This window comes from Platalea leucorodia (genome assembly GCF_965183815.1).
Source record: "Platalea leucorodia genome assembly, chromosome: 3".
In the NCBI taxonomy this organism is placed as follows: Eukaryota; Metazoa; Chordata; class Aves; order Pelecaniformes; family Threskiornithidae; genus Platalea; species Platalea leucorodia.
Genome location: NC_138825.1, coordinates 26,216,734 through 26,242,267, shown reverse-complemented (window position 1 = coordinate 26,242,267; position 25,534 = coordinate 26,216,734). Strand labels below are relative to the sequence as shown.

Below are 25,534 nucleotides of genomic sequence, written 5' to 3'. Positions count from 1 at the left end.
TGGGTTGAGGGCCCGGCTTCTTAAAGTGCTTAGGCACAAGCAGATGTCTTATGGGATTTTGGAAAAATCCCATTACGGTGCCAGTCTATATCTTTAAGTGTCTTAATATCATTAAATATCTGGGTCCCAGGTGGTCTTCTAGGTACCATGCGCTCCCTGCCCAGCAAGTGTGCTGCTGACATGCAGCAGATGGGAAATTATGCAGCCTGGGATCCTTGTCTCCTTTTATCTTTCTCTAATGGTAGAGGAAACCAAAAATTAGACTTGAAATGGCTTCTTGTGGGAGGAAGGACAGCAGAGCCAGCGCTAGGACTCTGCTCATCCAAACTGCCCTGTGCTAGAAGTAGAAAATGGAAAGTGTTTGCCTTCTGTGCTGGGCTGCCTGTCCACATAGGGTGGTGTCTGAGGGACACTGGTGGCTGGGACGAGCAGCCTGCTGTGACGGGGGCCTGCCCTGGCCTCTCCACGCCGGCAGAGATGGAGCTGGCTCTGGTGCACAGGCAGCCCCTGTTATCAGCGGGATGACTTTGCCTGATGCTTGAGTTCATGTGGGATTCAAGCCATCTGTGCTGCCGTGTTGCGTTGTACTAAGCACATGCCGCTGCCCAAGTAAATCACTTATCTGCTCCACAGGGAGTGGTAACTGTCTAACCTCTTTATCTTTTCTATTTTGTGTCCAGCCCTCAGTGCCGCCAGTGCCAAACTACAAGCTCTCCATGTCGATCCCAGAATGGCTCCAGGCAATACAGACCTACATGAAGATGCTGCAGTATCCTTCTCCAGTGTGTGTCTCCAGAGAGAAGGCTGGCTTGTGCCTGGCATGAGTTAACAGGGGTTTACCGAAGCGCTAGCTGGTCGTGAGGGCTTGGGATCATTCAGGGGTGAAAGGACGCCTCTAAGGATTTGTGATAGCACCTGCAGCACTGAGCTTGTCACAGCAATCCTCTGGGATATGTAATTAACTTTAAATGATACTGAAGAATTTAACTGAAGTGATGGTGGGAGTAGAAATGCTTAGTTTGAAGTTCGTTTATGAGGATATTATGATCAGATTGTGATGCCTGGAGAAATAATATGGCATCCCGTCATAAAGCGGCTAAGGGAGAGCTAGTGTTGCGGCAAACCCTTTCTCCCTCTGCCCTGGCAGCCCCTGCAGGCTCTCTGAGGACTGCCTACGTGCTCAGCTTGCAGGGGTGCTTGTCATTGGGGTGGGGGGCACAAGCAGCTGTCCTGACTCCAAGGTGGGCAGGCTTGACTGTGGCACAGGAACTGACCAAAGGAATCTCCCCTTCCAGATGTCCCGCCTTGCTTGGGGGGCTCATGAGAGATGTATGCATCTATCCAGGCTCCCTGTCACTGCCCCACACCTAATACCTGACCGTTTCCATTGCTGACAGATAATGTCGGAGGAGACGGTTGCTGGTCCAGATGCTGCTCTTCTCTCTGTTTTCCTTTTTTCTAAACTCTCGCTTTTTGTGTGTGTACATGCGTGTGTGGGGGGAAGCAGTGGGGATGAGGAATGAATGTAAAGTCCTGGTAAGGATTAAGAAAGGATATGGATGGCAGCTGGAAGAGCATCCAAAAATAGCAGGTGCGGTTAGCCTGCTGGGGACCAGCGGCTGGGATCAAGGCGGCAGCAGGGCTTGGAGCCGCAGCAGCTGCCGTGGGGAGGGAGGCTGGGGCCTGCCTGCTCTGTGGGGGGATGGCACATTTCTTTTCTGCATGTTGGCCACTTGGGCAGGACGAGAGGGTCGCTGCTTAGTGGGGTTGTGCTGGAAAGGAGACCATGTCACACAGAGCTCCAAAAATTATATTCTTTCTTTTTTTCCCCCCCAGTGGTCTTGAAATCCTGTACCCTGCTACGTAGCAGGAGCAGACCTTAGGCACGGGGTTTGGATCTGTGTTCAGAAAAGCTTCAACGTGGGCTGGGGAACAGGGTCTCGGCTTCTTTTGTGGGCTAAAAGTGGCTGCATGCTTTGTTCAGAGCGCTCTGAAAAGGCCTCATGAATTAGGTTTTGAAGGCAGGAGGGAAGCAAAGCCTTGTTTCCGGAGAACTCTGAACTCTGACTGAAGTCAGTTCAGAGCATCCTGGTGCGAGCTGGAGTTTTTATTTAGACCATGGTTATACAGCCAGCAGCTGTGCTATTTATGCCTCACAAGGTACTCTCTGCCTCCATGGGGTCAACTGTTTCTGCCCTGGTATCACCACCACAGTTTTGCTGGCATGAATGTTCTCGTGGCCATGTTGGGAACTAGGCTGGGGAGCAGATTCAACTGGAAAAATAACCTAGCAAAAGTAAGTGGATGGTGTGACGTTGTTGTTGGGGTTTTTTTGGTTTTACTGGACAGATCGGTTTCCTGCTCTGATTTACTGCATTACCGCTTGAACAGCTGTGCTCAAGGAGCAGGGAAGAGGCTGCTTTTGGTGATGCTGCTGCTGCATGGTAGCTTGCGCTCCTAGGCAAGTGGTGCTGAGGCTTGGTTGATGGGTGACTGTCTGCTGGCATCCTTTGTGATGAACTTTTGTCCTATGCTCATAGTGTTAACCAATGTTCTTGAGTTGTACTTAGCTGGTTATTTCCATTTCAAGTGCACTGTATTTTTTAGAGAATGATTTATATTTCCTGGTTGTAAATGGATGCATCTGCCATGCTTTTGGTTTACAGGTCATATGTGAGCTATGTGGCTGACTGAGTTAAAAACTTACAAAGGAAATAAGTTCTTTCAAACCATGAATGATGTTGATTGATTTGGCTAGACTATAAAAGCTTTCTCTTGCCCAAATGGGAGACTTTTTTCAAACTTTTAACCTACTAGTGAGTGGGACCTAGAGGAAAAGTGAATTCATAACCCTCAAATGTCAAATTTAAGTGTCGTTTTAGACAAACAACCTTTTTGCTTGACTCTCCACGTAATGCTGGTTAATATGTCATATAAAAAGATTAGTGAAAAAATTGCTTTATTTCACATGCCAGGATTTCATCTCTGTTGTGAGTCAATGGCTTTTTGTGTTATGTTTCAACAGGAAATCAGAACTGAAATTCACCTCTTGAGCGTTGTTATTTTATTATTTGACTGTTAAGTTACTTTCCTTTAACAGACAACATTCAGATACAATCACACGGGAACACAGTTCTTCGAGATCAGAAAAGCCAGACCTCTAAGTGGGTAAGTGCCTCTGGAATTGGTCTAGTGCCCTTGTCCCACATCATGCCAGCTGATCACTTAAGGCATTTATGCACTGTAGCACCATGGCATGGGAGGGCTGTCTGCTCTGTGCCGCAGCTCCTGTGGCAGGGCCAAAACTGTGTATGTTGTGGCCTTTGCAAGGAGGGTCCCAGCTTGCTGCCAGGTGGCAAATAGACCCATTGAGAGCCAATGAGTGGAAGGGCTGGTCTTGCTCAGCGGCCGCGTGAGAGCTGCATAGCTGCAGGCCAAAGCTGAATGCACAGGGTGGGGAAGACTCGCAGTTTTCACTTGTTGGTGTTGGGTTGGGAGGGTTGGGCTGATTTTATGGAAACTATGTAAGTCCTGATATTCTGGTTGCACTGTAATGCCCTTTGCTGATGGTAGGAAGAGATCCACTGCGCAAAACGCTGCAGGAATTTTGACGTCGTCACAGGCGCAGTCCTTTCCCCTGGAGGATCACAACGGACCGTTTAAGTCATGGTCTTGCTTCTCCCATTGTTGTTCATCTTGCCATTCCTTGCATGTGGTGGATTCATGTGCTGGTTGGCGATGAGTTGTGCAATACAAGTATGAACATATGCTCAGGGAGCCTGGCAACAGAGAGCTGGGATCCCTTGCATGTAAGAACTGCATCATCCTTAGGACAGCTCTTTAACAGGACCCAGTAAATGAGAAGGTTAGGGCAGGAAGTGATGTTGACAACATTATGCTTTTATTTTAGGGTGAAATTTGGATAAGCAGAATATAATTACTCCTGTAGACTGGCCTGTCTCTAGCTCTCCCCAGCTCTCTGTCATTAATGGTCCGTCACTGTAAATTCCAGTTCCCATCGCAGCTCTGCACTTCAGGTTTTCATCTTGCTGACAGCAATCTTTCCCACTTCCTTTCTCTGTGTAATGTTCACTGCACTGGTGGAACTAGTTTAGAAGAAGTCTTGCGCCTTGAATGATAGATGGGTTTACAGAAGCTTAAACCAATTTTCAGGCTGGTCACTCGTTTTTAAATTTGTCCCATTACTTTTTTCCAAGCAAGTGGAGGATGAAAATGAATTGTGCTCAGCACTCGCCACTTGAAAGGTTGGCGTCCTCCTGGGCTGGGTGAAAGCCTGGCTTACGAGGACGGTACCCTTTCCTGGAAGGGAACCAATATAGTGCTCACAGCTGGAGATGCACCCGTGGCTTTGAATCCTCTCATAAGTGGTGCCATTTCCTCTATTTACCTGCCTTAGTGTTTGCTTGGGGACTTGTGTCTGACTTTTCTCCTTGTCCTGTTGCTGCTAGGACTTCTGTGAGTAACTTGGTATGTGGTGGCAGGACTTCTGCAGAGTTAAGGAGAGTGCCCCTGGAAATGGTCGAACCCCTCCGGGCAGCTGCTGCCAGCTTGCCAGGCACAGTTGCCTGCACCTGGTGTATGCTGGACTTGCACAGTGTGAAGTCCTGAGACCTGTGCTGCTGTACTCCTTGACCTGATGGATGGGAGTGCTAGGAGTAGTGGAGCTGTTAGGAGCACGCTTAGTTGCTCAGATCCCGTTGTACTGCAGCAGGGCTCGAGCACTTGCCCTGTCTTGATTTCCCCAACTTTGAGAAGGGGAATAACCTGTGGATCGCCCCGTAATGTTGAGGTGTCCCTAAAGGCTTTCCTTTCCTTCATCTGGGGTGCATGGCTATTCATACCAGTTGAGGATATCTTCTCTTGCAGTTGTCCTTGGTGATTTTTTTCTCCTACTGCCAGGCCAGTTCTCATCAGAGCTGAAAAATCGCCCACACCTGCAAGTTTTTTCCTGGGAGGTGTGTTCCACTTCAAAAGAAATCTGCTTCCAGCATGGCGACAACAGGCGTCTTGTGCTGAGGCGACAAGTGCTGCTCTGAGCAAGTTTCCGTGGTGTGAAAGGCCTCACTTGCTGCAAGACAGAGTTTGTATTTGCAAGTTTATCGGGCAAGATGCTGAGCACCTCTAATTGCCACTGGCTCTTGGAAGTTGAGGCTGTTCCCAGAGCTGTGATTTATTGATATTAAACGTATTGCTTATTTCATAATATGAGGGCTCAAAGCTAATGAAAGTATTATGAGATTGTTGGCAGCCTCTCTTCAAGAGAGCCGTGGCTGGACACAAAGAAGCTGAGTGCTAGATGGAAATTGAATATTCATAAATTCATGTGAAAGTGTCCTAAAGCGGCTAGGGCATATTAATGAGTTTTTCTATTATGGAGGGGGAGGACTAGATATTATAGAGATTTACTGTCAGCATTGGTGTGATGCATGAGAAAATAAAAATGCCTGGCTGTGTTTAGGAAGAAGAGTATAAATTATCTATGGGAACTCATAATGTTAAGGGATACAGGCTTGCTATAATTCAGTATTTGCAATCTCTCTTAAGAAAAAGTCACTCTTAGCTATCAACTTGCTTCTAGACTGCCAGACACCCTGTGGATTTGTCTAGAGTACAGATAACACTTTTGAAAATGTTAGATTTCTGTTGGCGTAGCTGTGTGAGTTGGGGTGGTAGAGATGTGATCCTGCAAACTCTGTGTGCTGTTCCTGTTGTACTGGCAAACTGTGTCTGAAAATGCATCTTATCTGACCTGACTTTGCTGTATTCACACAAAACCCAGATTTACAGGTGTAGCTACATCCACTGTTAAGGGTGCTTTGCTAATACAGTATACAAGGTATCCTGACCTGGGATGGTGTCCCTTACATAGGTTTTGTGATGTACCCTTTCATACTAGGCAGGTAAAGGGCACCCCATGGAATTCAGCTTTACTGATCCATGGTAGGTGTGATGTGTGTATGCATGCAATACAAGTGTTTCAGACGGCAATTGAGCTGATTTTCCTTTTCCCATACAGGATTATGCTGGCAAAACCTACATTACAGCTTTTGTTGGCACAACCATTCTCATTAAAAAATGGCACTGTTAATTGAAATAGTCATTCTTTAAAACTCCAAAGCCTAGATCATGCAAGAGCTTTAGAAAAAAAAAAATGTATCTAGATATGTAGTAATATCTGTAACTGCATTCAATGCCAACAAACTTTTATTACTAGCTTTGCAAGGAGCAATAAGCCCTCTGCAAGCTTCTGTTCTAGGATGCAGGCATGAGCCACAATAAGGAACGAATATCTTTGTCCTCCACAGTGTATCTGGGGAGGTTGTAGATAGGTGCGGTATTGTGCTGTTCCCTCCAGTTAGGTGCCAGCTGATCAGTGGGACCTACAACTGAAGCAAAAAGTGATGTTTGGGTAGGTTCTGGGGACTTTGATAAATTACAACTCGGAAGCTGCTCTGTGAAGATGGAGAGACATTTAGTGACTGCAGATATAATGGGTAATCAATCGCAATAAAAGCGTGGTAGAAGCAGTCACGTGGGAGCGATGCAACCAAATAACAGCGAGGGAAGGGGGGGTGGAAAATAATACTGTTTCAACACACCATGTTATTAAGGAACCCTGATGGGGCTGTAAAGAAAAATGGGCTCATACCATTTCCAGACAATAGACTGCAGAAGGCATTTGAACATCTGCTTCTCTGGCACAAAGAAAGAATGTTACAGATACGGTACTATGTTCAGCATGTGGTTAGAAGTGCTTTTGCCATTGAAACAAACTGGTTTTGAGAAGATTCATGAGAGCAGTAGCTGCTCTGCTGTTTTATCTCCTTTTACTCCTGTTGGTGCCTTTCACTTCTCTCTTTGCTTCATTGGGAAGAATAAAACAGTCAGGAGCCTTAGAAAAACTTGGGAGAGGGAGATTTTATGGACCTCATGCAAGTACTGAGGCCTAGGGAAGGAGAACTTAGTGGAAAATGTGCTGGAGGATCTCACTAATTCAAAGTTTACTGAAGTCTGTAGGAGTCTTTCTGGTGAAGGTAATGGATAACCTCTCCTCCTAAGCATGGTCATCTCTGAAGTGATTCTAGCGTGATGGGGAGCCAGCTGGTGAGATCCTCCAATTTTGGGCATGCTGAAATGTTTGAAGCTTTTTCTAACCTGTTTATGAGATCGGATGCCCTAGTGAAAAATCTGGGAGCAAAAGGAATTCATGGCTCCTCTGAGATGACTGCAGTCACTGCCATTTTAAACAGAAAGCATCCAAAAGATGCAAAACTGTCTTCTCTACGGGCCTTCTCTTAGTGCAGAAAGCAAGGGAGATAATCCAGGTGGGCTTCTGAAAACATTGAAGAAAAACCTCGAGTCAATTTACGAGGAAATATCATCTGCCGAGGACTAGACCTCGAGGGAGGAGCGTGCAGCCTGTTTGTTAGAGGCAGGAATGTTCACTGTGGTCTGGAATAGAGATCTGCCTGGCAGACTTTTAGACAGTGGTGTAAATGCCCCGAAGAGGGAAGCTGCATGATGCTTATTTTTGACTGCAGCAGTCTCCCCCAAGTTGCTGGAAGAGATGGGCTGCCCCCATGCTCACTGGGCTCTGTGGAGGAGGTGGCTTTGGGCTAGTTCTCAGCTAACTGTGATATGAGATAGAAAAGTACTGCGTTAGAGTATCATGTATGTGGAGTCTGTTCAGATAACTGGAAAGATTTAAAGAAAATCCTGGAAACAAACCCTGCTCAGGTAGGGAATTTAAATGCTTGATGCTGGTTTTTAATTCTTTCCCTCCTTCCTTAAATATTCATTCACAAGTTTAATGGTGCAGCCTTTCTGGTCACGATTAGCATCTGAGACAGCATGTAAGAATTCAGGAGTGAAAGAAAATAGGGAAAGGACAAGTCAAAGAGCACTCGTAATTAGTTGTTTTCAAATGAGCTGGATGCTTTCTTAGAGAACTGACAACCTCCACACCATTAATACTTCTGTTAGAGGGTGTGGGGAGGATGGCTACTCTTGTTGGAAACTGGGGAAGGCAAAGATACCAGCCTTTAAAAAAAAAAAAAAAAAAAAGGGAAAAGGTAAGTCTAGGAACTATTTGAGTTTATCTGCAGTTTCAGGAAAAATGCTAGGGCAAATAATCAAGTGTCTGGAACATAACACGGTGGTAAGTGATAGGCAACATGAATTTAGTTTGGCATGGTTTCGTTCTGATAATTTCCTTCTATGAGAGTGTAAGAGCTTTTGTCAATCAGGGAGAAGTTGTGGTTGTGATAATTCTTTGCTTTAGTATGGCTTTTGGCAGCCTCCGATAAGGGAGGGACCTCAAGTCTAAATGAAACTGATTTGACAAGGCCCAATCTGGTGAAAAGCAGCACTTAAAAAGTGGTACTTAACGAATAGCTTGCTCTTGCCTAGCAGAGTTTCTCAGTTGAGGTATGCAATCTCTGTCCCAGGTCGATGTTTTGTTTTTTTTTTTTTTTTTTTCATTAATGGTATGGATAAGGCTAATTGTTTGCTAATAGATGTGCTTTGTGGTCCAGGCTGGACAAGGTGACAAGGCTTTGTAAAGTGGAATTGGGATTCAGAGTGATCTCAAAGGGTAAGAGAGAGCTGGGCTGGAACAAGCAGGCGATATATGAGGAAGGGCAAATACAGAGAAGGCACTTGGGAATAGACAGCTGTGGGAATACACAATGGAGAACGAAAGGCTAGTTTTGCACAGATGGAGCTGATCTTAAAAAAAACACTGGCTTGGTAGCAAAAATATACTGAAAGTTGGATTCAGAAGGAAATTGGTCTGTTTGTATTGGTGTGGTGGGCTCAGCTGAAGGACAATAAGATGTGAGTCAGTTGAGGAGAATCCAAAAGGAGAAAAACAAAGATTGCCCAATGTCTAGAAAACATGACCTAAGGGAAGATTTGGGGTGAGAGAAGAGGGGGGATTGAAAAGAAAAGGAAAAAAAATATATCTGTCTGCTTTCTCATGTTTACAGAGGAGAGGGTAGATTACAGCCTATCGTGGATACAAATGTCAGTTGCAAGAGGAGAGATAATAAATGGTCTCCATACCCACTGTGGATGGCAGAAATAGCTTCCGATTTAAATTGCAAAAAAGGAAAGATTTAGTTTAAACATTAGGGGACCTTCTTAGATGTAAGGTTAAGTATAGGATAGATTAACTGTTGGCTTCCCAAGCCTTTGAGAACCCAGTTAAAAGTAGGTTGGAAAATTATCTGTGAGGAGTGATTTAGATTTGGCTTATGCTACCTTGGACAGAGTGGTGGCTTGGGGATTCTCTGAAGGCTTTGCTTCCAATGCAAACACAGGGTTTAAGGCCATGCTTCATCTCAAGCTTGTTAAGAGCGGAAGAAAGGCTCTCTCAGTGGTTATTGAACTGGGTCATCTGCATAAACCCTGTGGTCTGTGTTGCAAATGCAGAGGAATCAAAGCAAACTGTTTGCAGAGTATTCCCCAGGACTCTGGGATGGGTGTGTACGAGGGCGTGACCTGCCCCGTGGGTGCAGATGGATGCCTGTTTGCTGATCATCAGTGTTGCTTCTTGACCGATGCTGCCCTTGCACTGATCCTCATCACTGTCACGGTCCAGAGGCCACGGCTGTCTGAACTGCCAGGTCCTGGGTGGCCACTGAGCACCTGCTGCAGCTCCTGGACCCAGGTGCTCTGAGCAAGGGGTGGGACAGGAGGGCTTCCCGGGGTCCCTTCTGAGCCCAGCTGTCTGATGATGCCATGTCAAGGGAAGGGAGGGCTGCCGCTAGCCTCGGAAGGGGCAGCCGAGGTACCCGTTCAGTAGCAGGCAGCGTGTTTTTAAGCAAGCAAAATGCCTCTTCTGTTAGGTTTAAATCTGTCTTAATAACATATAGCATCCTGGAGAGCTGTGCTTCAGAACCAGCACGTATGTGGCTTGCAAACAAAGTGCATGTTAAATACAACTTAGTATTTAAATAGTGTGAGTGTTGCTGTGACAGATAAGTCGGTAGTAATTTGACTGCTCATTTAGGCCAATTACTTTGAAGACTCCCTCCCTGGCTGTGGAGTCATTAATGTTATCTCCATGCTGACAATACCTTGAAATCATGACAGCAGTGAGCTTATAAAAGTAGGTGTTAGGAGACCTGATGCTGCACGTGGTGACGATGCAGCTCCAGTGCAGTTACTGTGTTTGCCTGCCGGCAGCGGGGTCAGTGTAGCTGTGGACCTGAGGAGGAGATGCTGGCCCTGTCCCTTGGACCATGTTAACCAGGCATACACCACACTAAATGGCTTGAAGCTAAATAGCTTTACAACTTGAGCTTTTTCTTGCCTCTGATAAACATTCTTAATCAGCTGTGCCCTTTTTTTTCCCCCCCCACCCTCCCATGGAGTTAGAAGATGGGAAATTCAGTGGATCGTCTTGTTCATGGGTACCTCCCATGCATCGTCGGCATGTAGTACTTTTCCGGACGGAGACGGGGCCTTGCAGTGGCTACTGCTGCAACCAGCACTGAGGAGCCACTGTGGGGGATGAAGGGGCCCCATTGTATGCCCTTGCTGGAGCTGCTCCCTGCTTCTAGCAGTGGGGTTTCTGTGGCCGATTGTGAGCACGTAGGAGGCAGGCTAACTCTAATTTGTCTTCTGTACTGCAGGCAGAGTGTAAAGGGCGGTTGTTTACAAATGAAAAGATAATTTCTAACTTGGATAAATGGGACATGGAATGGCTGTGACAGGCTGTAATAGCGGTGGAAGCTGTATTGCCATTTGCCGTCAATACAAAGTTTAAAGTGCATGAGATGGGTGAATTAGAAAGTGGGAGGAACAAACTCTAATGGTTTCAGATGCATATTTTCATTATCTTATCTAATACAAATATTTTTATCATTTAATGTTGTGTTTCCTTAGAGTAGGGATCTGTTTACAAAGCTCTTCTCAGGGAAAAGATACAGATAGAGAAGACTTCAAAATAGAAGTCATCCTTTGGTTTGGTTTTTAGCTTTTTTTTTTTCAGTGTGTCATTGAATATGACTCTTCTGGCCTTTTTTAATATTCTTCCAGTATTTTTTTTTTAACTCTTCAGGATTTCAGGATCTGCTTGTGGGAGGGGATAGGCTACCTAGTTGGTTGATGGTGCGGTGTCAGTCTGGCACAACAGCTTTCTCGGCTGAGCTGAGATTAGGTTGCTTGTTTCTCATCACAGTGTTGTCCCTGTCAGGTAACTCTACTCCAAAGATAAGAGTCCATATTGTAACTAAACTTTGTGAACTTGCAAGATCCTGGGCATGCACAGTTTGCTGCACTCCTGCAGGAAATCTGTTTTTTACCACTTTCCCAGTCCACACAGGGTAGGGAGCAGCAGCAGGATGATAGCTCAGCTTGCAGTGATGTGAAGTGTCTGTGTTGGTAGAGCTTTCTGCAGAGCAGACTTTGGAAAAAAGGCATTAGATTCTTGTCTGCACCGATAGCTATAGGCTCATGGAGGTATTTGTAGCTTTCAGGGAGCCATCATGTAACCATCCTCCCTTCCCTTTTTTTTTCCAGAGGAGAGCCAGGGTTATTTTGAAAATAAGCTAAACTTGGTCCTGCTGTGGGACCTTGCATGATTGCCAGCTTTTGCAGCTTAGCAGGGCTTTGTGTTAACAGTCTGAAGTGATGCTCGTGGAGTTGCTGGAGAGGCAGAGGACTGCATTCCTCCAACCCATCTTCAGAGGCTGGAAGGCACTGGGATGCCAAACACTTCCCCCCCCCCCGCCCAGTCGTCCTCCAGAAGTCAACAGGGCTCTGGCAAGTCACTGAAGAGGAGAATCAAGTTCACCAGTGCTTGCTGAGATAAGAACTGGAGGCACCTGTCTCTCAGTGTACAAGAGGACCCTTTGATTCCTGTCAACTGCTCCAACTGAAAGGACTGAAAACCTTTTTGTTTCTCTCCTAGGTTAATGGAGACAGCAAAAGAAATGACCAGGGAGTCCTTACCTATCAAATGCCTTGAAGCAGTTATCCTGGGGATGTATCCTTTCACAAGCCTGTGGCTTTTTCCAGTGCAGCACCATTTAATATATTGCCCTTCCCGCATGGTGTTTGAGATGGTCACAGCCAAAGGTGAGTGCCAGCAGCTCGGGGAACTGCTGTGGTATTGATCAACAAGTTGCTGAATTGCTTAGGCTTGTCGGTAGGAGCTTGGATGCCATGTGCCCAGTTCACAAGTGGTGTGCTCCGGCCGTGCTGACTTTGCCTCACGCCTTGGTAATCTGCATAATGTCAGGATCTGACCCAAAGTGCCCCAATAAGTATCTGTCTTACACAATCCCAGTTTTCTTCGTTAGTGTTTCTCTGCCAGTTATTGTTGGAGCTTGGTAACACTTGAGGAACACAGGTTCTGTCCTATGTTTGTCTAATGTTTACATGGCAAAGTTATGCTAGATTTTGTCTCTCAGCCCACAGCTGTGCTTTGTGCAGAAATGTGTATTATAGTTAAACATTTAAGCTTTTCCTTAATGTAATGCTTGCTTCCTATTCAGTCTCAGAAAAAAACCATAAGAATATTTTCATTTAGAGACTGACTTGCTTCTTGATCCTTTTGTGCTGTTACTGATAAATCAGCCTGCATCATCCTAAAATGCTAGACAAGGACAAGGCAGGGTTACAGAAATAATTGTATGCCGGATACGTCTTACCACAACTGATCAAATTTGATTTAAAACAAAACAAAAACCCAACCGAAAATAAACGCTGAAGCAACCAGCTTCTGGCATGTCTCTGCGGCGTTTTGCTTGCTGCTGCTGCCCCCTCTCGTGGGAGAAGGAGCTGGCAGAGGCTGGCAGGTAGTGCCTGGTGCTGGCTCATGACAGGGGGTGGCTACTGTGGGGTGGCAAGGGGACATGGGCTGAGCAAGTGTCACGTGTAGTGTGAGAGACTCGATGCTGGATGCAGTCCCTGCTGTGCTAGGAGGTCTGTGGTGGGCACCGGGTGCTGCTCGTGGCTGTGCTCAGCTCTGCGTGCGCCAGGGACAGGCTTCAGGTCCAAGTCTGAAAGGTGACTCTGGCTGACGGGGCTTCCCCTGCAAATGCTGGCAGGGTCTGTGTGCAGCTAGAGGGATGGGGGTCATGGGGGTCCTGGGGGCTTGATGTCAGCAAGAGACTCAAACCGACGGCCTCCCAGAAACAGAAATGATGTCAGTGGATCTGTTGTGCTTGCCCTTGTGTCAGGGTTGTGTCCCAAACTATCTGGGGCCCAAAGGGATGGGGGAAATAATCCCCAGGTGGAGTTGATGCTGCTCTGCAGTGCTGATAAGCTCCAGTGTGGTTTCTAGTGCTGTATTTCTAGCACTAAACCAATTATTCCACATGCCACACGAGCAGAGGGTGATTAGTGGCATACAGATGACCAAGATAACCTGAAAGTATTCTTGCTGATCTGAAAGTTTTGACCATTTTATTTTCATTTGGAAAGAAGTTTTTTTTCTGCTTGCCTCAAACCTGACTTTTGTTCAATTTTTTTTTTTTCTTTTTGAGAGGTGGGGAAAGCAAAATAGCTGAAAGCTCTGTTGTATACTATTTGGTGTCATCTGAAGTTTCTTTGGACTTTTAAGATTTGGATGAATCTTTCTGTGTCTAGATGCTACTTTAAAAAAATGTTTATGGAAACCTTTTTTAATTGAGATTACCTTGTGAGAAAGCTTGGGCAGGGGAGGGTATGGGACTGGCCTGTCTTCCCTATGCTTCTACTTACTGCCGTGGAGGTCTCCTGTGTGAGAACAGGGGCTATCTGCTGGGGTGGTGGTCCAGTAACGGATGCGTTAAAGTTTAAAAGACCCACGCAATACAAAATGTAAGTATTTTGCTTGAGTGGATGGACCCTCTGAATATGTGTGCCTTGAAAGTGGCCGGTACGAAGCCTGCAGAACCTCGTGGTGCTGTGCTGCCTGTGCACCATGTGGGTTTTTGGGAGGCATCTTTGTAACAGCATGTGGGGAAGTTTGTTGATTTTTCTCAGCCATGAGATTTTGATCTTCAGCATCGCCCTCTGGATGCAGACGCGGTGAGGCCAGCAGCTGCGACTTGCTTTCCAAGGTCAGGCGGTTACCAGATAAGAGATGCGCTTACTGTCTCCTGAGTGTCAAACCAATCCCTTCACGTATGCCTGAGCTGAGCATCCCTGCGCGTGTGTGTTAACCTCTGTTTCCTTTCTCTGTCTCTGGAAATAAGGTACTGCTTGTAATTTGTGTGCTGGCAGGCTTTGCAGTGTTGCTTGGATACCGAAAGGAGCACAGCCCACTACGGCGGACCCTCGGTGTGAGCCTTCATTCAAAGGCTGACTTGCACAGAGCAGCTTAGCAAGATGTCATTTTAATTGAGCTACTTGCTGGCTCGTGCAATTGCCTTTTACTATGTGACTTCTTATAAAATGCTTCTGTAATCCCTCTTGGCGCAGAATTAAGTTTTGCATAATTATCTTCATGCTAGATCTTGAAGTGTTTTTATAGGGCAATGAGTTAGGATACTGAGCTACCCTGTCTGCACGGACCAAGGGAGCAGCTGCTGTGAAATGACCGAAAGCTCATACAGATCTGCCAGTGTTATTTTGCAGCAATCTGCATGGCTCTTCTTCTCTGTGTAGCTGTCTGAACTGGCTTCGTATCTCTCTTCTTACATGGTCTGCTTGTCAGTGCCTAACCAGAGGCATTCCTCCTGCTGTCTTCCCCAGGGCATTTCTCAGTTCGGTTGTAAATCAGCTGAGTAATAGTGCATTCAGCCCATCCTTTCTGAGCAAGGATCGAAACTACTTGTGCTCAAGAAAGGGAATAGTAAACCAAAAGTGCCAAGGGAATTTTATCTGTGCTGTATTCGCTTTATTAAAATGGGGAGAGCAAAATATTGGAGGGGGAGAGGGAAGTGGCATGGTGCATCCATCCTCAGGGAGTCTCGCAGTGTGTGTCTCGCTCCCGTTGCCTTCAGTATGCTTCTCCCAGTTCACGCAAGGTGACGGTCAGACCCATGCAGTGTATTAGACCTCCCCCTATCCATAATATCATTAAACGAGGAAGAGGCGAGCAGAAATGCCTCAGGAGGGAGAAATGATTTAATAGCTTCTGCACTATGTCTTCTGCGCATTTAATCAGTGGATGATGTTTATCACCGCTGGAGACCTGGGCCCATCCTGCTCCTCCTGCGTAGCAGGTACATCCCTGGGCTGGGAGCGAGCATTTTCAGTAGGGGGGAGAGTTTCCTGCCGCAGTCATTGCAGGATATTGATGTCCCCACGGTGCCTCTCTTTGCCTCCTGCATGCTTGTCCACAGCTCGACCCACTTGCTAACTGAAATATGGGCAAGGAGGGTCCTGCTGAATATCTGCAGCCCCTCTGGTAGCCAGGATAGAGCTGGGAGAGAAGTTTTAATCGCTTCCATTGTCATGGTCTAATCTTAAGCTAGTCAGCTCAGACTGCAGTCAGGCACTGGAGAACAAAACAAGCGATGCTGGCCTGGCAGTCCTGCTTTGGGAGGCTGAGCCAGCTGCTCAAGCCATTCCTTTGTGAGCACTGGAGTTGCCAGGGGGAACCTGGGCTCCCTGTGCAGATGACATCCAGATGTGGGCTCAGTAGTACTCTGCCTCACAATAAGCAATCCTAAACCAGGGATCTTGGCACTCGTGCAGCCTGTGGGAAATGCAGTCTGACTCCAGGCTGTGGTTGGAAACTTCTCCGAGTGTTTACTGCTGGTGGTTGGAGGCCCTCTGACATTGCGAGCAGTTGGAAAATAGCTCTTCCATTTTTACTGAAGCCTTATCTGATGGTTTTGAAGCATGAGGTTTATTTTCCTTCTGCTCCACCTCCTCACTCTGTGCTAGTGCCTTCAGCATTGGTAGCGTAAATAAAGCTGCCTCCTTGCTCCTCTCAGCCTGCTGTCATCCCCTCCAGCTTGCTCGTGCCCTGTCGCGCAGCCTGCTCCAATGGCTGGGGCGCCTGCTTACACTTTTCCAGCCCTTGTGAGTGGCAGGAGAGGAGGGAACCAGACACCCTGTGTCTTTCTGTGCTCATCTTGACCAGACTTAAGCAAAAACCACCCCTGCTGGGCTCTTAAGACATGAAGTGCTGCAATGTCATCTTGTCTGAGTTCAATAAGGGAGAATTTCAACTGAATAAATAACAAATTGATTAGCACAAGTGGTGCAATGGGCGCTCATTTGCTCAATATCAGGTTCATCTGGCTTTCCCTTTTTTGTCTTTGGTTTGCAAGGCAGAGTGGGACTTGTAGTGGAGACACCAGAAGGTGTCAGGTGTGATGCTGGGTCTTCCTGCAGCTGGAGAAGCACTTGCCAGTCTGGGTGCTGGGACACCTGGGTGCTTAGACCTGCATGGCCATCAGCAACACCTGGGTGCTTAGACCTGAATGGCCATCAGTGTTGGTAGGCTGGGCTGGTCAAACAATTGATGTGGGCACTTATCTCTGAAACTGAAGAATGTCTTGGTTTGTTTCAAGCTGCTGTGTGCTCTGCAGGGCCTTGCTGCACCGACTTGGGTTTGGGCTTTTTACCTTCCAGGCTCTGAGGAGGAGGGTCTCCCCACATCCCGTGCCTCTGGGGGTCTCTGCGGGTCTGAGTCCCTGTTGGTGCTGCAGGGAGGGGGCACGGCGCAGGGATGGTGCTCATCTCACCTGCCGCTAGCGCACCCCTTGCACAGTCACTGCCTGTCAGCTTGGCAAAGGCACCAGGTTTTACCCCCCCCTCCCCCCAGCTAAACTCCTGTTGAAGCCAGTTTAGATGCAGGTGGGCTGAGGTCCTCACAGCGTGTCCCCTTGCCTCCTCTTCAGCTGGCTGCGGTTCCTAGCAGTGGTGGGAAAACTGCTGGTGGCAAGTAACCCAAGCTCACCTAGCCATGGAGAGCTAGCTGCTGTCCAGAGGGTGCTATCAGCTGCTAAGACCGATTTCCAGAAATATTCAAAGACTGGAGCCACAGTGCTGGCTCATGGAAAGATTCTGCTCTGATTATTTATTAATAATTAAAAAAAAAAAAAAGCAAGAGAGAACTTTTTTTTTTCTAAAAATTGATGCTGGTAAATAAGCAAGGTGAAGAGCTTCAAGTTTTCTCTTCTGGCTGGGAACTGCTCTCTGCTCTGCAGTGGGGGCACCTGTGTAGGGAAGGGTCTGTACTTGGGGGGAAGATGCTGGGGCTTCTTTGTGGGACTTTTTTGATACTGGAGCTCACCAGGAGGTAGAAGAAAAAACAAACAAACAACAAAAAAAAAACCCCAAAAAGCCACCAAAACAAATCACAGAAGGGCATTGGTTGAGTCATTGTGTGAGTGTGCAGATTTAAAGAAAACCCATCCAGCTGCTTTCTGCTCCAGAGTTTTAAAACTAAGGGGGTTGACTTGGCTAACACCTTAATTGGTTCCCCCTTTTCTTCTGAACTGAGTAAGGATGCTACTCCTTGTTTGCCCCACTGCCTTTCTAAATCAGCCCCCTGGGGTACGAAAGCAGAATTCATCATTTGCCTAATACATGCAGCCCTGGCTGACAGGCATTAGGGTCTCTGCGGGGTGAAAGAAATTGAGGTTGAAGGCCTGGTATGAGGCTGCAGAAGAGCTGAGAGTCAGGGTGGGCAGGGTTTGGGAATCTCTTGGGACATGCCAGACCAACCCACTCCCGTGAGACCCTGGTGGATCTCCAGGTGTTGTCCTTGTGCAGTTACTGGGTGTGGGGGGAAGAGGAGGGATATTGGGGCAAGAGGTGGCCAGCTAGAAGATTAGTGTCCCTCTTGTGTGATCTCCAAGGAGATCAGCACCTCCAGTGCAGTTTTTCTGCTGCTTTGATTGACACGAAGACCTGGGATCGGGAGGCCACCGAGCTTTCGTTACAGCTGCTTTTGCCCTCTCCTGCTCTGCGCTGCTTCTCTATTGTAGCACATAATTTACTCCCTGACTCTCCATCCTGCAGTTACAGTCCCAGCTCAAAAGTGTGATTACAGCTGCGGCATTGCTGTGTCATTGCCTTTTGTTTGCCACAATACAGCTCTACTTGGGCAGAGCAGAAAGGAAAAGAAATAATAATGATGCATGGATGGAGGGGAAGATCTGATGTGCCTTTCCAGCCCATTTGCTGTGTATTTCATCTCGGGTGGGGACTCTCATTAACTCGTCACTTAGCAGAAGCAACCTGTACCTAAAGGTTAATTTCCACAGCGGTTGTTGCTGGGTTATTTGATGGTGGGTAATTTCCGTCCTCAAAAGATTCTTTTACTCCTACCTAGTATTTAATGAGATTAAATTGCAACTTCTCCGAGACCTCGTGGCAGAAGTGTGTATGTGTGGCAGGTGGCCACCAAAGCTTTGTGTGGACTTAATAGAAAGGCACTTGGGGAGCAGAGAGAAAACGCTTTCATAATGAGGGGGAAAAATAGTGGTGATGTTTGAAAGCTTCATAGGTGTTAATAAAAGATACTACTTTTTCAGTTACACAGAATGATAAATACAATGGGCTTCTGCAAGAATCTGTAGGACAAAAATTATTGTAACGTGACTTTGATGTATGCAGGATGCTCCTTTTAAGGCGTGGAGCAAGGTGACCTTTTAAATGAGGTGACTGTGGGTTGAGTTTTCCAGTTGATATAATGTCGCTGGACCCCATTCTGACCTTGCAGTGTATTTATAATCTTCAATTCTACGGACGATGTGGGGTTTTTCTTGGAGAAGCTAGTCCTAATGCAACAGCGATCTGGTGAGACCACCGAAGGCGATAGAGCTATTTCTGTTCTGTGTCGGTGCAGTTGGTATCGGGGTGAGCTTTGCTGCAGGGTGCTCGCGTTTGAGGTAGGTGGGGCAGCAGATGGGCAGAGGTGGGCGCACGTAGCCTTGGCTGGGCGAGGGGTTGTGCGCGCTGTAGGGAGGTCTGCGCTCTGCTTTGCACGCTTGTCCAGGCTTGCTGTCATGCAGATGCTGAAGTGCACCAGGAACTGGGCCTGTAGTGCTGTCTGTTCCTATACCCTCTAATTTTTTCTCCAGACTACTAAAGCCGATGACATCTAGCACTGAACACAATTAAATATGTTTGACATTGAACCAAAAAGCTTCCCTGTGGCTGTTCTGAAAGGTTTTTGCTGATATGTTTTTCTTGCATTTTTTTGTGCGGAGGTTTAACCCCTTGCTCTCGACCTCAGATTCTGGGCAGTTCACGAATCTCCTACTAGATGGTTTCTGTGTTCACCTGGAGGGCAAAAGTTTGAATATGTGAAATTCAACAAGCGTCAGGTGGGTGAAATACCCCCTTGACAAAATGCTTTAGAGACAGATGAGAGCCTCTGGATGCTTTTCCTGCATCCCTGTAGAGAGAAGAGGTGAAATGCAGGGTGCGGGTGGGGAGTCAGCATCCCGAGGAGTTGCACTGGTGGTGAGGTGGGGTGCCAGGCTGGGCAGAACCAGAGCCGAGCCCGAATTGTGTTTTACGGTATTGGGACAAAGGCGTTTTGTGTTCTCAGTTTCCCAGCAGCTGTCAGGCAGCCGTGCTATGCAGACAGAGGAGGAAGGCAGACTGCAGCAACATCCCAGGGCATCTCAGCTGTGCAGTGGCTCTTGTTTCACAGCTGTTAAAGACCTCCTTTTTGGACATGGGGTAGGGGGAGGAGGGGATGCTGGAGATCTCCAGAGCAGGACCCTGGTGTGAGCCCGTTCCTTCAGCTCCAGTGGGGACCAACCCCATTCTTACATTCTTCAGGTTGCCCTAACACTATCCTGGCCGGTGTATTTTGTAGCCGCACCGCCCTGACTGACCGCCTTGACCGCGTCTACCTCTGGGGTTACAGCAGGTGCCTCTGGCTGGAGTAACCCCAGGCTGGAGTGTCTTGCTGCATCCTTTTCTGGTCATCCCTCCTCCATTCCCCAGGCATGGGTGGGGGTCTCAGCTGCAGAGGGGAAGGGCGCCTGCTGTCCCAGGGGCCAGGTGTCAGCACATGGAGCCAGGGTGGGTTTCAGCTGTCCGGGGATTAGCAGCAGGGAGCCGCGTGCAACGTAGGCACTGACGCAAACCTGCTTGCGTGAGGGAATCTCAGTCTCTCCTCTCCCTGGCACAGGCCAGCAGCCTCCCAAGGAGATAACCTGGGACCTGCACGTAGTTTCCCTCTGAGATCACCTACTGCGCTGTTACGGAGCTTGGCTCTGGCCTCTGCACGTGGTGCATTTGAAATGGCCAGCCAGTGATTCGGGGGACATGTTTCGCTTTTAAAAGGTGTTTGGTCCTGACCGTGTCTCTGTGCTTATCTAATTAATTATCCTCCCGGGAGCTTTACTTTGTCTCAGCAATGCATTACAAGGGTAACATGCAAAAATTCTTGTATGAGGAGTGGCCATGTCGAGGGCTGGTTTACAGAAAGAAAGGCAGACTATCACCCTGGAGAGGAATACATTCAGATTTTTTGTACTGTTGAAAGATTTGGGAAAATGAGGATCAATAACCTGAGTTGTACCAAGCTTCAGCATGAAATGGAGGGAAACACTGTTCCCTTTTAGGAGCGTGGGGTTTGATGTTGGTATCAAATGGGGGAGTTACCACAGATCCGGGGAGGGTGGTCTCTCTTCTGGTGTGTGTGTGTGGTGGTGTTTGTGGGGTTTTTTTTTTGGTGTGTTTTTTTTTTTTTTTCCTTCCCTCCAAGTGTGGTTAAGAGTCAGGCTCTTCCCTGCCTGAACCATTGCATTGTATTCTCCAAGCAGTGAAATGGGCTTTGGTAGCATTGACTGTTTCTGGGGCACAGCAAGAATAAATTTGTGTTTGCAAGAAAGCACTTGACTTGGCAGTTAAAAAACCTGCTAAAGAAGTATTACAGGTGTAATCGTGCTTACTCCCTTCCCAGTGCCGTTGTTGCCTTGACACAGTGCACACCAGATACTTAACGAATGGGCAGCCCTCTGTGGAACGATTCCCCATCAGCTTTAAAACCCACTTCTCAGGGAACTATTTTCATCATGTGGTGCTCGGGATTTACTGCAACGGCCGGTACGGCTCGCTGGGCATGAGCAGGCGATCAGATCTGATGGACAAACCTCTAACTTACCGAACTCTGAGTGACCTCATCTTTGAATTTGAAGACTCCTATAAAAAGTACTTGCATTCAGTCAAAAAAGTAAAAATCGGATTATATGTCCCGCATGAGCCGCACAGCTTTCAGCCCATCGAATGGAAACAGCTGGTCCTTAATGTGTCCAAAATGATGCGCACAGAAGTCAGGAAGGAGCTGGAGAAGTTTGCCAGGGATATGAGGATGAAGGTAGGTCCGTGTGCATGGGCGGTGGACTTGGAGGTGGTGTGCCTAGTCCCATCCTGCAGAGGCTGGTCTTGCTCCGTGTCAGCAGACTGACCCCGGCCTGAGATTAAGGCGGTATCAGGTGGGCTGGGGGTGTGCTTACATCTGGCTCGGTGGTTCTCCCACAGGGTTTGGTGTGTTTTCAAGCCCTTATATCTATTTTTTAGCTCAAAGATCTCCCCTTCAGCCTGGGAAACACTTGAACCCATACTTGTCCCTGGCCATCAAGGAGCTATTGCCCAGTTTGCTTTTCTCACCAACTCCAGAAGAAGGTGGCTGAGAACAACGAGCGTGCCTGGGGCTGGAGCTGGTGGGGTGGGTGGCCTGGTCGCAGGCAGGGATCTCTGCTCTTTGCATCTGAGCTGCAAGGGGTGCCATGGGACAGCCGTGTCAGTGGCTGCTTCGCCTTGCAGGGCACGCTGGTGGGCTTGCCCTGCGCCACCTGATGCCCACCACCCTCAGCTAAATCACAGAGTAGGTTACATGGGAAGGGTGAGGAAAGCGAGTCCCTGACAGGCTGGTGCTTCCCCACTGGCTGGTTGGACAGAGACCCGGAGGGAAACGACAGGGAGACAGGGCAGGCTGCCAGGGCGCTGGAGGGTTTGGCTGCCCTTGGGGATGAGGGGTGTCCCTGACCGTGCCTCCGGGGCTGGCGTGGGCGAGGAGCTGGTTGTGGTCATGGTGGAAGGGGATTTGGTGCCTTTCCAGCCTGCTGCTGGCGGCAGGAGCAGAGCAGGTGTGTTGCTAAGTATGGGGCTGGCTCTCGTGGACAGGCATGTGGCATCGCATCCAAGTTATTTTGGGTTCCTGTCCCCTGCCCTGCTGAGGAATGGCTCCTACGTAGCAGCCGCGTGCCTTTTTGGCTGAGGCACCTGCCCCCTTGCCCTGACCTTGAGGTGAGTGTTGCCAGTGACATCGTAGCCCCTATGTCCTGCTGCCACCTCTCCTGCCCTGCCAAGGCGTCTTTGAGGCCCATCTTGTACCATACTGTCACCTTAAGTAGATGTGCTTGATCACAGATGTAATGAAGCTTTTTTCCTCCGTCTTCTCTATTCATGCACTTTTAATACCATCTAGAGAGCAAACAGCTGAAGCAGGCTCTAGTTGAAGAGTATGGGTGGATGACTTACTGAACTTAGTACTTGCTTTTGATAGGGGGACCAGCTCTGTGTGTGTGCTGAGCTGTGACATTGGGTCCAGCCCTTGTAAGTGCCTCAAGGCCAGGACCACAGCCTTGAACCCTTGAAGGCTGAATCTGACCCTTCCCTTGAGTTAAATCAGAATTTGAGCCACTTGATTCAGAGGGCTCCCGTTGTGAGGGGGCTGACTTTGGAGGATGAAGTCTTAAAAATAGCCCAGAGTGTGAGTGCCATGCTGACGGACTTCTGAAGTTGGAGGGCCTGGGGGATGTGGGCAAGTGTGCGAATGGACAGGAGACCTACTGAAAAGTCCTGCTGTCTCACAGAGTTCAACTGCCAGCCTGGGAGGCGATCGCCTCTGTTTGCAGAGGAAAACCAGAGAGGGCGATTTGGCTGTGTGAGTTTCCTTCAGCTGAGGCTCAAAGCTGTTTTTCTTATTCCTTGCTGTTGCCAGCTCTGAAGAAGGCTGCGGATGAGACCTTTTTTTCAGTATTTAGCTGGGAACTGAATTGGTGACACCAACTAATTTTTGCAGGGGGCCCCTGAACAGCTGTCACATGATAACAGCTTTGGGTTCCTCTTAACCTGGGCAGGGTTTGAATAAGCCCTAAGGGACTGAAGGCTCTTTGTGTGCCGTCCCTGCTACTGTATGAGGCCCTTTATTTTTATTTTTTATTTTCAGTGAATCGTTGCCTTTATTGAACGCCTTTTTCTTCCCTCCCCCATCTCTCGCAGATTCTGAAACCCTCAAGTGCCCATTCTCCGATGAAAGAGAGATCACGGGGTAAGTCATTGTCCCCTCGCCGAAGGCAAGCCAGCCCTCAGAGACGCGTGTGCAGAAGAGACAAATCGTGAGTGTTATTGCTGCCATCACTGGTGGGTCAGAAGTTAAAGGTGATGATGTATTATTTTGCTGTACAAAACTTATATGCACACACTGGCGTATATAGGAAAACCGCACCAGGTATCTTGGTTGCCTGAGAAGCTCCAGAAGCCGCCAGTGCTGCCGATGTCCTGGCATTGCTGTGCTTACTGCTGCCCGATGGCCCCTCTGTGTGGTGTCCTTGGAGGTCCTGGTGGCCTTTGCTTGGTTAAATTCTATGAGGTGTTGGATATCTGACTGTGAAAGTGGAAGCGTGGGTTTTGCCTTTTCTTTTTTCAGTCTTTATACAGTCCACTTTCCGGAGAAATGAACCTAGCCTGGCGTGCAGGGGACCTGTACAGGAGGGAAAGTACTTTGATCACATTTAAGGGTGTTCAGACATAGGTATTAAAAACAGGGGGATGTACCTGCTGGCGGTGGCGGGGTGCCCTGATGTCATGGTCACTGAGACAGAAATTGGATTCTCCGTGATGAGCCTTCATATGGAGCTGTTCTGATGGAATGGTTTTCACTGAGGATTGTCTGACTTACAGGGATGGTGAAAAAGTAAACCTTTTCTTGCCAAAGCAGAAACATCACTTGCATTGTATTCTTTGGTTTTAATCGGCTTAAAAAAATCCCAGACCGCTTCCCTCATGCATTGTAGCTAATAGTTTTTCTTTAACTGCGCGGAGAAGGATGGACTAAGTGAATGCGATACCTCTAAATGGATAAAACTGAGCTTCCAGATCGCAGGCCTTTTACAGCCACTAGCAATTCAGACTCCCATACCTTAGATGTGGAAGAGTTGAGTTTTAGCTCTACTGCTTCATGCCAGGAAGCTGACAACTGTGAAAGCCTATACGTAACCTAGATTAGCCACATATTTATGATCATAGCTTTTTAAATAGGCTCCCAGACTACTGTCTCAGCACTTATTTATTTATTTTAAAGCAGCTAACAAAGACATTAGGCTAACCTTCTAAAGATAACTTCAAGATACTTTAGCAGCAGATGATTTCACAGCAGGCTTTTATTTTTACATGTGAATTCACACTCAGTCCACGATGCTGTACTTTGGGCTTCATCACCGAGAGCACCTTGTTTAGTGCATGGATAATTATAGTTGTAATGGGCTCAGCTACTCCAGGCTTCTTCACCTCCTAGATTTGCTTTGAGGGATGGTTTCATCTTTGGGTTTCTGATAGTGCTTCTGTGGTTGCTGGAGTGGATCACGCATGTCTGGAGAGAAGAGTGAGTCTCGCTGGGCTTGGAGACTTGCCAGTTGGGCTCGTTTCCTGAGCAAGCTGCTGGGCATGTGGCTGCTCTGCAGTGGCTGGTTCCTCCTTGGCAGCTTTGCTTTTCCAGGACAGAAAGACAAGTGAAGTACTCGTGGCCTTGCCATGTCTTCGGGACCTGTTACCTGCTCAGTGGTTCTGCTGTGTTGCTCTGTATCTAGAGCGAATTATATGTTATTCTAAAATAAACCCTGGGTCACCATGGTAAGAAGATTCAGGACCCAGCTATAGCATGATGCGGAGAGCAGGAGACCGAGAGCAGACTCCGCACACAAGACCTTCATCTCTGCTTTGGCGGAAGGTGCTGAAGTGTTTCAGAGCGGGTGGGAGCTCTTGCAGCACGTGCTTTGTGGCTGCGTGACAGCCCCGCAGGTCCTGCACAGCCCCCTCGCAGGCCTGGCCGGTACACTTGGAAGGAAAAGGGGAGTGAAGGAGCTTTCGGCAGGTTCAGGGCCCTTGAGCCGACCCAAGAGGCTGCTGTCTGTTAGAAAAGTGATGCCAGGGAGAAGAACTGGGTTCCTGATGTCAAAATGATGCTTCTGTGCAGTGGCGCTGGTGGCTCGAAGGCTGACTGTGCCTTTTGCCCTGGCGGGAGTGGTGCTGCAGAGGAGCGTGCTGCTGTAGGGAGTTCTCTGTTGGTAATAAAACCCTTTCGTTTCCAAAATCGAGATCTGCTGGTTTCTGCAACCGGAGGTCTCTGAGACTTGAAGGGGGAATAGCATCCCCTCATCAGGGATGAGCTGAATGACACATGCCAGCATGTACAGCGGTTGATGTGGGGTGAGCAATACAAGAGGGAAACTTGGGTATTTTCTTCGACGTATTGATGGATCTCTGAGAACCTAGCTGCAGTGAGAAGCCTTTGTGTTAAACACAGAAGAGGAAAGACTTTCAGGCTTGCTAAGCTTTAGGCTGAAATCCTAGCTAAAGAATGGCCGTGCTT

General features: G+C 47.9%; 1 protein-coding gene across 2 annotated transcripts in view; it reads left to right on the top strand.

The window, feature by feature from the left end:
• Positions 1-25,534, top strand: part of VASH2 (vasohibin 2) — a 33,321-nt gene that overhangs the window by 4,629 nt on the left and 3,158 nt on the right. Inside the window, exons 2-6 of one of the 2 annotated variants that reach the window (XM_082305964.1) lie at positions 681-769; positions 3,112-3,168; positions 11,939-12,013; positions 20,875-21,256; positions 23,167-23,282. In XM_082305964.1, coding sequence (XP_082162090.1) covers positions 681-769; positions 3,112-3,168; positions 11,939-12,013; positions 20,875-21,256; positions 23,167-23,282 — 719 coding nt within the window. The remainder of the gene's footprint in view (positions 1-680; positions 770-3,111; positions 3,169-11,938; positions 12,014-20,874; positions 21,257-23,166; positions 23,283-25,534) is intronic. The other variant, XM_082305965.1, reaches the window with a different exon arrangement.